This window comes from Salvelinus namaycush, chromosome 21, assembly GCF_016432855.1.
Source record: "Salvelinus namaycush isolate Seneca chromosome 21, SaNama_1.0, whole genome shotgun sequence".
In the NCBI taxonomy this organism is placed as follows: Eukaryota; Metazoa; Chordata; class Actinopteri; order Salmoniformes; family Salmonidae; genus Salvelinus; species Salvelinus namaycush.
In genome coordinates this window covers 29,285,123-29,297,896 of record NC_052327.1, presented here as the reverse complement: position 1 = coordinate 29,297,896, position 12,774 = coordinate 29,285,123, and the positions used below count along the sequence as shown (strand labels likewise).

Sequence of the window (12,774 nt, the reverse complement as noted above, 5' to 3'; positions counted from 1 at the left end):
AGCTTGGAAAATTCCAGAAAATTATGTCACGGCTTAAGAAGTTTCTAACAGGCTAATTGACATCATTTGAGTCAATTGGAGGTGTACCTGTGGATGTATTTCAAAGCCTACCTTCAAACTCAGTGCATCTTTGCTTGACATCATGGGAAAATCAAAAGAAATCAGCCAAGACCTCAGATTTTTTAAATATTTTATTATTATTTATTTTTTTAGACCTCCACAAGTCTGGTTCATCCTTGGGAGCAATTTCCAAATGCCTGAAGGTACCACATTCATCTGTACAAACAATAGTATGCAAGTATAAACACCATGGGACCACGCAGCCATCATACCGCTCAGGAAGGAGACGCATTCTGTCTCCTAGAGACGAACGTACTTTGGTGAGAAAAGTGCAAATCAATCCCAGAACAACAGCAAAGGACCTTGTGAAGATGCTGGAGGAAACAGGTACAAAAGTATCTATATCCACAGTAAAACGAGTCCTATATCGAAATAACCTGAAAAGCCGCTCAGCAAGGAAGAAGCCACTGCTCCAAAACCACCATAAAAAGCCAGACTACGGTTTGCAACTGCACATGGGGACCAAGATCGCACTTTTTGAAGAAATGTCCTCTGGTCTGATGAAACAAAAAAAGAACTGCTTGGCCATAATGACCATCATTATGTTTGGAGGAAAAAGGGGGATGCTTGCAAGCTGAAGAACACCATCCCAACCATGAGGCACAGGGGTGGGAGCATCATGTTGTGGGGGTGTTTTGCTGCAGGAAGGACTGGTGCACTTCACAAAATAGATGGCATCATGATGAAGGGAAATTATGTGGATATATTGAAGCAACATCAGTCAGGAAGTTAAAGCTTGGTCGCAAATGGGTCTTCCAAATGGACAATGACCCCAAGCATACTTCCAAAGTTGTAGCAAAATGACTTCAGGACAACAAAGTCAAGGTATTGGAGTGGCCATCACAAAGCCCTGACCTCAATCCTATAGAAAATATTTGGGCAGAACTGAAAAAACGTGTGAGCAAGGAGGCCTACAAACCTGACTCAGTTACACCAGCTCTGTCAGGAGGAATGGGCCAAAATTCACCCAACTTATTGTTGGAAACGTTTGACCCAAGTTAAACAATTTAAAGGCAATGCTACCAAATATTAATTGAGTGTATGTAATCTTCTGACCCACTGGGAATGTGATGAAAGAAATAAAAGCTGAAATAAATCATTCTCTACTATTATTCTGACATTTCACATTCTTAAAATAAAGTGGTGATCCTAACTGACCTAAGACAGGGCATTTTTACTAGGATTAAATGTCAGGAATTGTGAAAAACTGAGTTTAAATATATTTGGCTAAGGTGTATGTAAACTTCAACTGTGTATATATATATATATTTTTTTTTAAATCTGTATTGTTGTTTATCGCTTATTTTCTTTGGTGCAAATAAATTAAACCTAAAGACTACAAAGTTAGCACAATTTACCACAAGGTTCAGGCAAATAATTCCACTAAATCAGCCCCGTTCCCAGCCTACCTTCTCAGTGACGGCACGGGCACACTCAATGAGCTCCCTCTTGGAGAAGCTGTCAGTGGGGCTCATTTGCAGGGCGCCAGCCTTCTGAACCAGGTAGATACATCCATGGCCCAGCTCCTGGACCCGCGTCTTGATCTGGAAGCCCACCTGCAAGCACAGTCAGACAGCCAGTCCATCAGTATTACAGAGCCATCTCACTCACTCCCTGCCTCCCTTCACACAGCAGACTATGTCTCATAATGTCCTCGACTGACTGACTGCCTCTTATCAGGCTGCTGGGTAAAAACTGATTTCCAGCACCTGAGAGCGATTGATGGTAGTACACCTTTAATTTCCTGACACAGAAATGAATGGGTGGGTGTGAATTCATTACCAGCATCACTATAGGCTTTTAGGCTTGGAGGGTTACAATGTCGCTATGGTAACAAGGGTTTCCAGTATCCAGTTATGTAAAGAGAATTGATAAGTGTGTGTGGTTATTAGGCTATCTCTTCACACATAATATAGATAGCGGTCTCCCTCTCAGAGACGAGGCTATGTGGGTGCAGCAACAGAGAGAATGAGGTTTGAGAGCTGGAAATATATTCCAGAGTTTGATCTCAAACTATCGAGTACAGCCTCAAGGAAGATGCATCATAACAAAGAATGCCATCCGCCGTGTGACATCTCTGCATATTTTCTAAGCATATGCAAATCTCATGCATATCAAATCTCTTTTGATAAGTTGCTGTATAAAGACAAGAGAGATTCTCATTTGGGCAAAAGACTGTCCTCTCCTCGACTCCTCCATCCTCTCTCCTCTGTGACCCCGGTAAGTGGTTGAGGGGTCAAGGAGAGTGTCAATTTGTTTTTAGGCAAACAAAGGAGAGTCCTGGTCTCCTCAATAGCCTCCTCCTGCCGGGGAAGCACAAAAGAATCACCTGAGGCCTTTGTGGAAGATTTTTGAGATCCGCCACACCCCCTTTGAATCAGCTGTTGTTTACTTGTAGAAGAAAAGCATGCACATATTTAAAAACAATAAGCTACTTATCCTTTTATTTATGAACTGTCTAGCTACATTTCCTTTTACTACTTTACACATTTAATTTGGGATTCCACCCCTGTAAACGTAATTTGCACGATGCCATGCGAGTGAAGGAGAGTCATTTCATACATGCACATTTGTTTCCACATTTCCTCCCCTCCCTTTGACCTTTTTCAAAAGGAGACGAGGACCAAGGAAGGGGAAGGAGGACGGAGGAGTTGAGCAAACCAATTAAGAATCTCCCATTGGGCATGCCCATAGGGGCACCACAGACAAATTATATTTAACTTTTTTTTTTGTTTACCCCCTTTTTCTCCCCAATTTCGTTGTATCCAATTGTTAGTAGTTACTGTCTTGTCTCATCGCTACAAGAGAGTCGAAGGTCGAGAGCCATGCGTCCCAAGCAAGCCACACTGCTTCTTAACACAGCGCGCATCCAACCCGGAAGCCAGCCGCACCAATGTGTTGGAGGAAACACCGTACACCTAGCGTCCTGGTCAGCTTGCACTGTGCCCGACACGCCACAGGAGTCGCTAGTGCGTGATGAGACAAGGATATCCCTGCCGGCCAAACCCTCCCTAACCCCGACAACGCTGGGCCAATTGTGCGCCGCCCCATGGGCCTCCTGGTCGCGGCCGGCTGCGACAGAGCCTGGGCTCGAACCCAGAGTCTCTGGTGGCAGTGCCTTAGACCACTGCGCCACCCGGGAGGCCCTAATGATCCCATATTTTAACAGTATCCTGCTTTGACAGTGCACCCACAGGCGCCACTTGACCTCTCACCTCTTCTGGTTCTGCGGTGGCAGCTGCCAGGCGCCCTTGGTGGGCTAACTGGCTGTAGTCTACAGTCACCTGAGAGGCCAGGCCACCCAGCTCCTCTGGACACGTCACTGACTTAGTCATCTGGGGACACAGTCAAAACAAGGTCATAACATGACTGTGATTTAGTTATTTCAGAAATGATGAAGAGGTACATCTATAAGGCTACATTGCATATTTAGGGGGTAGTTGTTTGTGCTCACCATCTCCTGAGTTGTGATGGCGATGGCCTTGGAGTATTTCACCATGGTGGTCTGGTAATCCACAAAGGATCCTTCTGGTTCAGGGGTAGTGCCCTCATCCAACTGCAGAGGGAAAAGCACGACTCATTTTAATATATTCAACCTAGCTACTTACTGTACATAATCTACACATATGAATATCAACCAAGCATCTACCACACATTTGAATAAAGCTTTTCTTTATTCAATGAACTCTCTGCATAAATATGTTGCAGAATGCAGATATCCACATAAGGCCGCTCAATGTGTTATTTTCTATGCAGTAACAGAAATCGAATTCAAAGGGCTAGAAACATATAGAGAACAACTTCTGATAGAAGCATTCAGCCAATCAAGAATGCAGGCATAATTTATTATTATCAAGTCTGTGACAGATCTTAGGAGACGGAGGGTGACAGCCAGTGGATGAGTGACAGCCGACAGCTCTGAGGCCGGGACCTGACACTTCCCATCCATCTCACTAATGAGTGTCAGTTAGAGGATGTTTCTCTGCCCGCCCACCGTGGTGGAGTCATCTTAAAGCAGTAGGAAGAGATGAGTGTTCTCAGCAGAGCTCTACTCCTGAACTGCTTGTGGCCACAGTACACATGCACATATACACCAGTGAAGGCTGCTGAGGGGAGAACGGCTCATAATAATGTACGGAACAGAGCAAATGGAATGGCATCAAACACCTGGAAACCACGTGTTTGACGTATTTGATACCATTCCACTATTCCACTCCAGTCATTACCACGAGCCCATTCTTTCCAATTAAGGTGCCACCGACTTCCTGTGATATACTGTACACGCACATGTACACACATACACACTACTACTATACAGTACTACACACCCTACTGTACAGGACACCAGCCCCACTCACCCTGCCCATGGCCTCAGCGATAGCCTCCACCATGCCTCCCACCATGCCGCCCTCACTGGCCGCCTCGTTCAGCGTCACCATGATGTCTTCCACAGCCTCCTTCATCAGCTGGGCAGCCTCTGATATGGCGTCGTGGGTGTGGGCCGCCTGGACACGCAGTAAACACACCAGAGCATCGTGAAACTCAAAGATCTTCATCATAACAATACACATGGCTATGCAACTACAAGAAGCAATACGATAGATTGTGGAACGAGGTGCACACAAATCTATACTAATTAAGTTTTGCTCCATTGCTCAAGCATGGCCTCTGTGCCCTGTGTTGTACAGTAACATTACCTTAGGGTTTCCACCTCCCTCCTTGGCTGCGTAGAGCATCTGCAGGGCGGACTCTGACAGGGTCTTAGTCTGGTCCAGGATGTTCATCTGCTGCTGCTGGTCGACGATCTTAGAGGCCAGGCCAACAGACGCCACGATGAGGGGCTCAAAGTAGCTGGCCAGCTGCGTCACCTGGGAGAAACAGTATCATGTAACAGTATGAGACACAGATTGAATAAGAGGAGTGGATCTAGGAGACAGGACTTTCTCCCTATAGGGGGATGGTCCCAGACTAGTACCTTGTGTCCCAGCTGGGCAGCTTCACCCCTGGCTGCAGTACTGATAGGATCGATGAGATGTCCAATCTCCTGCACCGACGATGTCAGCTGCTCCTGCAAAGCCTAAGGGGGCAGCATAGAATTACGATGGGGAAAATGAAAATGAACAAAAAGCAATTATAGTGATGATTTGACAGTTCAAACTTACTTCCAAAGATATGTCATCCCTACATCCCTGTAGGCTCTGGCCCACAGCAGCTAGAGAAGCCTGCTCGATGTCCCGGATACACTTGTTGATGTTATCAATGGAGAAGTCACACTCTCTCTGCCCTGGCGCCTTGTCCCTACCAACAGTATCATGATAAATAGGAACAAGGCAGTACTTCTACAAGCAGGTTATTAATGCAGTATCACACCTCAAAGAAGGAAAATCATGTATACTAGGTACACTTTTTGCAAACATGGTCTCTAGAGGTTGACCAGATGCAAAATGTTCTGAAGCTAAGGGGCAATTTACTCTGTGTGAGAGATAATGAGGGAAGACACTTCTATTCAACACAGCAGAAGGGTCTTTCTAAGTATAAGAAATCTGTCTAAGCAGCACCAGCAGATCCTCCACGGAACACTGCCTACTCATCTTTATCAGTGCCATAGAGCATTCCTCTTCCTATTACATGGGAGGGGGAAACCCAACCACCATAAATGACATGTCAACTCACTGCTCAGTCGAACCGACAGTTACTCAAAGATAGCTGAACTCCCCCTCACCCAGGGTCTCAATTTGCCTGGCTACCCATCCACAGCACTCTGGCCAAACTGACGTTTCTTCTCCACCATGAGTCTGGATTTGCCTCCCTCCCCTACGATTTCTAGAACGCAAACATATTCTGACCGTTTTGATTAGTCCCAGAAACCGATGGGTTGGGTTCAAGAGCCAGCCTACATGACGATGTTATCAACTTTGATACTCTGATTGGATAGATTTCTTAGAGACGATCCAATCGCTGATGAATTTGTTTTGTACAACGCCCTTCACTTTGAAGTCACACAAACAACTTCTAGGATGGCAGATTCTGAATGTATGCACGACCGATAGAGCAGTGGAATTATATTCAGGGTGAGTTGTCCGGCAAGGCCTTAACAGGATAATATCCAGAGCACCATAGTGCAGAACCAGAGGGGTCTGTGCTGACCTGATGGAGGTGATGAGGCTCTTGATGGAGTCAGAGACGGTGCGGGAGTGCCCAGCCAGGATGGACCAGGTGGGCGGGTCTTTGGGGTTGATGATGAGAGAGCGGGCAGTCTCCAGGAGCAGGGTGGAGCTGTCCAGCATGGAGAAAGCTGAACGCATGATGGGCTCCTGGGCTGCAAAGCCCTGGAAATGGGAAAGAGGGAGGGAGGGGAGGACAGTGAAGGTGATAAAACAACACAGGTTAAAGAAGAACCTAACTAACAGCTCAATAGCAACACACTACACAGATGTCATTGATCTCTTACTATTATTATTGTTATGCTTTACACAGAGATGCAGAGGCACACCTAGAGTCTTTATGATGGCAGCTAAAGCCTCCCTCGACAATTAGATTAACAAGCTGAAGATTAGAGCAGCTGTGCTGAGAGAGAGAGCAGTTAAACACTGCCCTCCAACAGATAAGTCGCTTTTAGGGCTGTGTGAGGACTCTTTCTGCTACATTGTAACATAAAATACATCCGATTTCTCCTTGAGCCATTTACTGACATTAAATAAATTAGAGGGAAATGGTGCATCAAACCAATTCCACCAGCTTTCCTGCACTGTACTGGCTCTATATCGGAGGTCCTATTTCAAGGGGATTGAATGCCCTAGTCACCAATGTATTCATGGAATCTGTAGGAGTAGCTTTGCCGTCTCCTTTATATTACAGAATATATGAGGAAGCAGACAAATAAAACAATGTGACAATGTAGACTGAAGAAACCTCTTAGGAGATAAAAAAAATTGTCCTCTGAGCAAGAACTGCATTTTAATTTTCATATAGATAGTGAAAATACACATTGTCATTGAAGAGCTTACATATTGCACAATACAAAGTCACCCCCTGAACAAGCACTCATACGAACCTCATTGCTGATCTGTGCAGGGATACTAGCAAACTCTGGGTTGGAGGAAAATGTGGATAGATTCTCTACAGCCTCGATAAGTGGAGTTGTAGCAACATGGCACCTGTTTCTGTTCTCCTCTGAGAAGTCCCCATCCAAGGCCTGGAAGAAAACAACTGGACATGACCTCCTAAGCCAACACTCCAACTCAGCTACACAATATAGCCATCTGTCTTCATTATAAATGACGGAGATATTTTAAGTGAAACAGAGAACATCAATAAATCTACTTTTCCTGAAGGCACAAAGTACAAGAATACCATTTATGAGTGGACCATGGCAGAGAGTACACATACCTTTATAGTTTTCACAAGGTTGGCCGTGGTGTTTGCAACCTCTTTGGCTGACTGAACAAAGTGTCTCCTGGCCACAGGGTTGGATGTCTTGGACGAGGCCAGGCGGCAGGCATTGCAAAGAGCTGAGGTATGCTTGGCTACAATCGTTGCTGCGGACAGAACCTAACAAACAAACAAACACAAACAAAACAAATGACAAACAAAGCAGTATAAACATTTCTCTAAAGATGCATATGGTGAGAAGAAGTTTGATGTTATGTTGATGTTCAAATTTAACAATCCATTTGATTAAGTCACTATTTGTATAATAGATTCATTATCTCAATAAATGTCTCACTACATTGGTCTTCTCACCTGAGAGGGGCTGCTGGCTGGGTCCACCAGGTTTTGACAGGCCATCTGAATAGCCTGGTTGGCCCGGGCAAACTGGATTGGATCCACCAGGCCCTCTTGACCAGATTGGCTGTTTGGATCGGACACACCCACTAGGTAGGAGGCCTGCAGTGTGGGGAGAAGGAAAGAGAGGAGAGAGGAACGCTCATGGCTTCGTTTCTGATTTAGAGAGAGGTAGATGTAGGTGCTGTAACTAAACATGAACAGAGGTCTAGAGCTGATAGAGACTGTTGGTTGTTTGCCAGACCCAGACCTGATAGCAGGGAGGAGTGGAAGGGAGGCTGTAGGCTCCAGACAGTCAGTCAGTACTAGGCTGGGATCTCACCTGTCCAGCCGCCTCCGTCAACCCACACAGGGCCTTGGACGCCACTCCCACACAATTCCCAAACGCTGGCACGTTGCCCGTCTTACAGTGTTGGGAAATCCCCGCCATGGACTCCCCAAGAACCTACACATGAAGAAATGGAAATAAACTGTAAGATTACCTCTTCAGCTGTCTATTACGTTAGATATTGCGGATATTTAAAGTCTATGATGCCTGTGATTGTTTTGTAAGGCTTCACCTTTGAGTTCTCCATGACACTCTCGATGCAGTCAAAGTAGGAGAGCTCACTGACAGGCTCACTGGGGTTGTCCAGCAATCCCCTCACAGCCTGTACACAGCGAGAGAGGGGCTCAACAATAAGGAGAGCACAAACTGCTGAACCAATCTGATATCCAACTTGGGGGAATTAAAATGTGTGCTGCATGAAAAACAAGTCCAACTGTTTTTAATAGGTCTGTTTTGAAGTCATCTTTAACTTATAGAGGGAAGTCATGTAGCCAAGCATTATTACTTAGTCACTTAGGAAAATAACCCACAGATCTGTTAGTTACATAAAAGTATAATTAGTGGTACTTCAGGGGTTGAAATTAATGGTGACTGTCATTCAATGTTGTGCAGGAGGGATACAGAGATAGTTATTACCTGTCTATCAGAGCATGTGAAAAGGAGGGGACATGGGCTGAAGGGGCTCAAGGCACAGAGGAAGTAAACGACTTGGTCATTATTTCCCATGGAGACAGAGCAATGTTGTGCATAAAATAATGTCAATACAGAAACCCTCAGCAACATGCATCTCATTCAGCCGTTAAATATAATCCAATTCATCCATCATTAATGAATTGTAATGGTAAACCATTGCTTTATAGGATTCAAATCAACACAAAACAAGGCAGCAGTAAATATCTCATTCCCCACGAATGATGCAGCGCCCCCCCTTGAGCCAATCAGCGTAATGTTGTTAATTATGGATCTCTTTGGTAAGACATATGATTTTCCTAAATTTCAATAAAATCAGACTAGTGCTGTCTGAGATATCACGTGACTAATGTATGAACGTACGAATGTACTAACAGATGGAGACAGATCCACAGTTCCCACCCCGATTTTATCGTGGGGGACAAAAAGTTACTACATCAAAACCCTTTACTTTGTGTAGACTGAAATAAACATGAATATTAGCTAGCCTGAACATAAAAAGGGTTGTTTAGTGTACAGTAAAACAGCTACCTCCAGTTCTCTCAGAGCGTTGTCACACTCCTTCTGGCCCGGTGCCTGCTGGGTACACAGTGTGATGAGCTGATTAATGCTCTCCGTCACCGCTCTGAAACACAAGGGCAGCAGCACAGGGCTTTTCAGCGCTCACATCTCTCTATATACACACACACGCATACAATTTTACTTTACACATGCATGGCAGAGTCCATCGCCCCTCTCTCCCTGTGACAATCTCACACTGTACAGGAGTGTGGAGGCTGTGCTTAGTGATTACAGACAAGCTCCAGCCATGGCTTCCATCTGCACAATTAAAGAGAGGGAAGTCAGTCAGGCTCAAAGCCCAGCGGGGCCAGCTGCCTGCCATCTCTCCACCAGGGGGGATTCTACCCTACTATCTCTGTCTATTTCTCAGCCTAGCAACATGATGTGAAATGGGCCGTACAACCACAGCAGAGATGTTTCATAGAATGGATATAAACTATGATAGTAGTGTACTTGTTTTATGTGGATTTGAATGAAAACCGAGTCAGAATATACAGTATATGAATATGTTTTTGTTTTAATTGACTTAATCTAAGTCACTCCTTACAGTCTTACTTTGTGCTAATGTAGACCTCCTTATACTCAAGTAGTGTGTGATAAGAGACATCCTTATACTATGCCATTCAGCTCCATATAGAGTGGCCTCACCTTGCTGCAGCAGCTAACAGGTTCTTGGCGTTAGCTGCTCCAGGATCCACTGACAGGGACTTGGCTGCCAGAAGGAGCTTGCTGGATGCCATGGAGATGTTCTTCAGGTTGCCAATCACTGTGATTTGGTCCTCTTGGGACTGCAAACGACAAAGTCACAAGACAACTCAGCTGTTTCTTGGAATAAAATATGTTGAAGAGTGGTCAACATGTTATTTAAGACACATCTTTCCAGGAAAATGCAACTGTACTTATTGTCAACAACTGTCACATTCTGGTGGAATGGCCTATGAAACTGGTATCATGTGAACGGTGTCCCCCACCTCAGCCAGCCAGTCCCCTACTCATTTAAGCCTGATTAAGGCCTGTGTGTCATGCTACATCAACTGCTCTCCCACACAATCTATCCAAATTAATGAGCAAAATAACCAGAACATCATCAAAGATCTCATTACGTCTGACTGTGTTAGCGCTCTCGGGGACAATCATGTGCCTAAGTGAATTAGATGAAAAGGCCTAATTAACAAATGAATCAAAATAGCTTAAGTGCTCAAGCGACAGAAAAATTTGAAGCCACTCAACATGACTACCTCAGAGGCATTTCCATTTCATCCTATTAAATCTAAACCGCTCCTGTCCACCAACAGTTTATTCAGGCGTCATAACATTTGTCCAGACCTATTTCAAAGGAGAGGAATCAGATATTTCTATGGGGCTGTTGGGACCTGCTACAGAAAATGATACCTACTTGAGTGTGTCCAGCCATCTCAACGCCGGCGTCCAGGAACTCATCAAAGTCCTCACTGAATTTCCCAGAAGCCACGGCCAGTTGGCTGCTGGTACCCCGGGAGGAATGGACCACGTCTCCTGCTGAGTGGTTGAGCTCTGCAGCAGTATGGTTCAGCTCACTCTGAGCGTCCTGGAAAGACTTACTGCAGGGGGGGAGCTGGAGACATACAGGAAAAACACAAGTATAGTATTCCGTACATTATTATCAGTATTATTTGTTACATAATAATTGGTATGGTATTTGTGTTATGTTTATGTTCAATTTTTCCTTGGATAGTTGTGAAATGTCTGCGTAGATGATTAATGACTAGAGGTAATATATGCCAACTGTGTGTTTAGGTTTAGGACAGCATTGACTCTCTATAAGCACTCATGTTCAGATGTGTAATAAAATCAACACTCCAAACTGCAGCCTCGCCGGTCTGGCAGCAGGACTCACAGTGTCCACCAGCAGCTTCTTGCTGGCCTCTCCGATGCTTCGTAGGGCCATGTCCACATCCTTCTGGCCAGGCAGGCAGTTCACACAGTTATTCAGAGAGTGGGACACTGCCTTGGCCACCTGCAACACATCACAGATCAGCCTGTCAGTGGGCTGACATTACACATTCTAACCACGCTCCACAGTCACAGAGCACAGCTCTGAGAAGGAAAAACATCTTAAATGCAAATCAGCCTGCAAGCGGAGCACGACAATCCATGTCACTAATTTATGCTACCGTCACAGACATATGCCAACCAATATGTTTATCTCCCAAAGGGCCCTGCTGCAAATAAGCAGTTTTACTGGAGCTAGAGAAAATAGCAACCCTTAAAGCAGATAATTGTTATGGAAAGTAGCAGGGTTTACAAATCGGTTATCATCCAGAATGTAGAGGAGAGGAAAGAGCCCAACAGAAAAGACTGTGCTTGGAACATTAACACAACTGTCTGAATAGGACATCAATACAGGAAGTCTGTCACACTCTGACTAGACTGGGCGCATGCGTGTGCCATTGCTTGCATGTTGATTTTGTCCATCCACACCAGACGCGATCAGGACACGCAGGTTGAAATAAATATTAGCAAAACAAACTTGGAACCAACTAAACTCAGCAAAAAAAGAAACGTCCTCTCACTGTCAACTGCGTTTATTTTCAGCAAACATGTGTAAATATTTGTATGAACATAAGATTCAACAACGGAGACATAAACTGAACAAGTTCCAAAGACATGTGACTAACAGAAATTGAATAATTTGTCCCTGAACAAAAGGGAGGTCAAAATCAAAAGTAACAGTCAGTATCTGATGTGACCACCAGCTGCATTAAGTACTGCAGTGCATCTCTTCCTCATGGACTGCACCAGATTTGCCAGTTCTTGCTGTGAAATGTTACCCCACTCTTCCACCAAGGCACCTGCAAGTTCCCAGACATTTCTGGGGGGGGAATGGCCCTAGCCCTCACCCTCCGATCCAACAGGTCCCAGACGTGTTCAATGGGATTGAGATCCAGGCTCTTCACTGGCCATTGCAGAACACTGACATTCCTGTCTTGCAGGAAATCACACACAGAACGAGCAGTATGGCTGGGTGGCATTGTCATGCTGGATGGTCATGTCAGGATGAGCCTGTAGGAACGGTACCACATGAGGGAGGAGGATGTCTTCCCTGTAACGCACAGTGTTGAGATTGCCTACAATGACAACAAGCTCAGTCCGATGATGCTGTGACACACCGCCCCAGACCATGACGAACCCGCCACCTCCAAATCGATCCCGCTCCAGAGTACAGGCCTCGGTGTAATGCTCATTCCTTCAACGATAAACGCGAATCCGACCATCACCCCTGGTGAGACAAAACGGCGACTCGTCAGTGA

The 12,774-nt window shown here is 45.2% G+C and overlaps 1 protein-coding gene across 1 annotated transcript in view; it reads right to left on the bottom strand.

Moving 5' to 3' along the window:
- Positions 1–12,774, bottom strand: part of LOC120066684 (talin-2-like) — a 61,123-nt gene that overhangs the window by 16,595 nt on the left and 31,754 nt on the right. The window contains exons 26-42 of the mRNA XM_039018129.1: positions 11,361–11,480; positions 10,881–11,078; positions 10,133–10,272; positions 9,455–9,548; positions 8,466–8,555; positions 8,228–8,350; positions 7,864–8,007; positions 7,510–7,671; positions 7,175–7,315; positions 6,268–6,449; positions 5,283–5,418; positions 5,096–5,197; positions 4,818–4,988; positions 4,479–4,625; positions 3,575–3,676; positions 3,336–3,455; positions 1,530–1,676 (exon numbers count right to left, since the gene is read on the bottom strand). Coding sequence (XP_038874057.1) covers positions 1,530–1,676; positions 3,336–3,455; positions 3,575–3,676; positions 4,479–4,625; positions 4,818–4,988; positions 5,096–5,197; positions 5,283–5,418; positions 6,268–6,449; positions 7,175–7,315; positions 7,510–7,671; positions 7,864–8,007; positions 8,228–8,350; positions 8,466–8,555; positions 9,455–9,548; positions 10,133–10,272; positions 10,881–11,078; positions 11,361–11,480 — 2,319 coding nt within the window. The remainder of the gene's footprint in view (positions 1–1,529; positions 1,677–3,335; positions 3,456–3,574; positions 3,677–4,478; positions 4,626–4,817; positions 4,989–5,095; positions 5,198–5,282; positions 5,419–6,267; positions 6,450–7,174; positions 7,316–7,509; positions 7,672–7,863; positions 8,008–8,227; positions 8,351–8,465; positions 8,556–9,454; positions 9,549–10,132; positions 10,273–10,880; positions 11,079–11,360; positions 11,481–12,774) is intronic.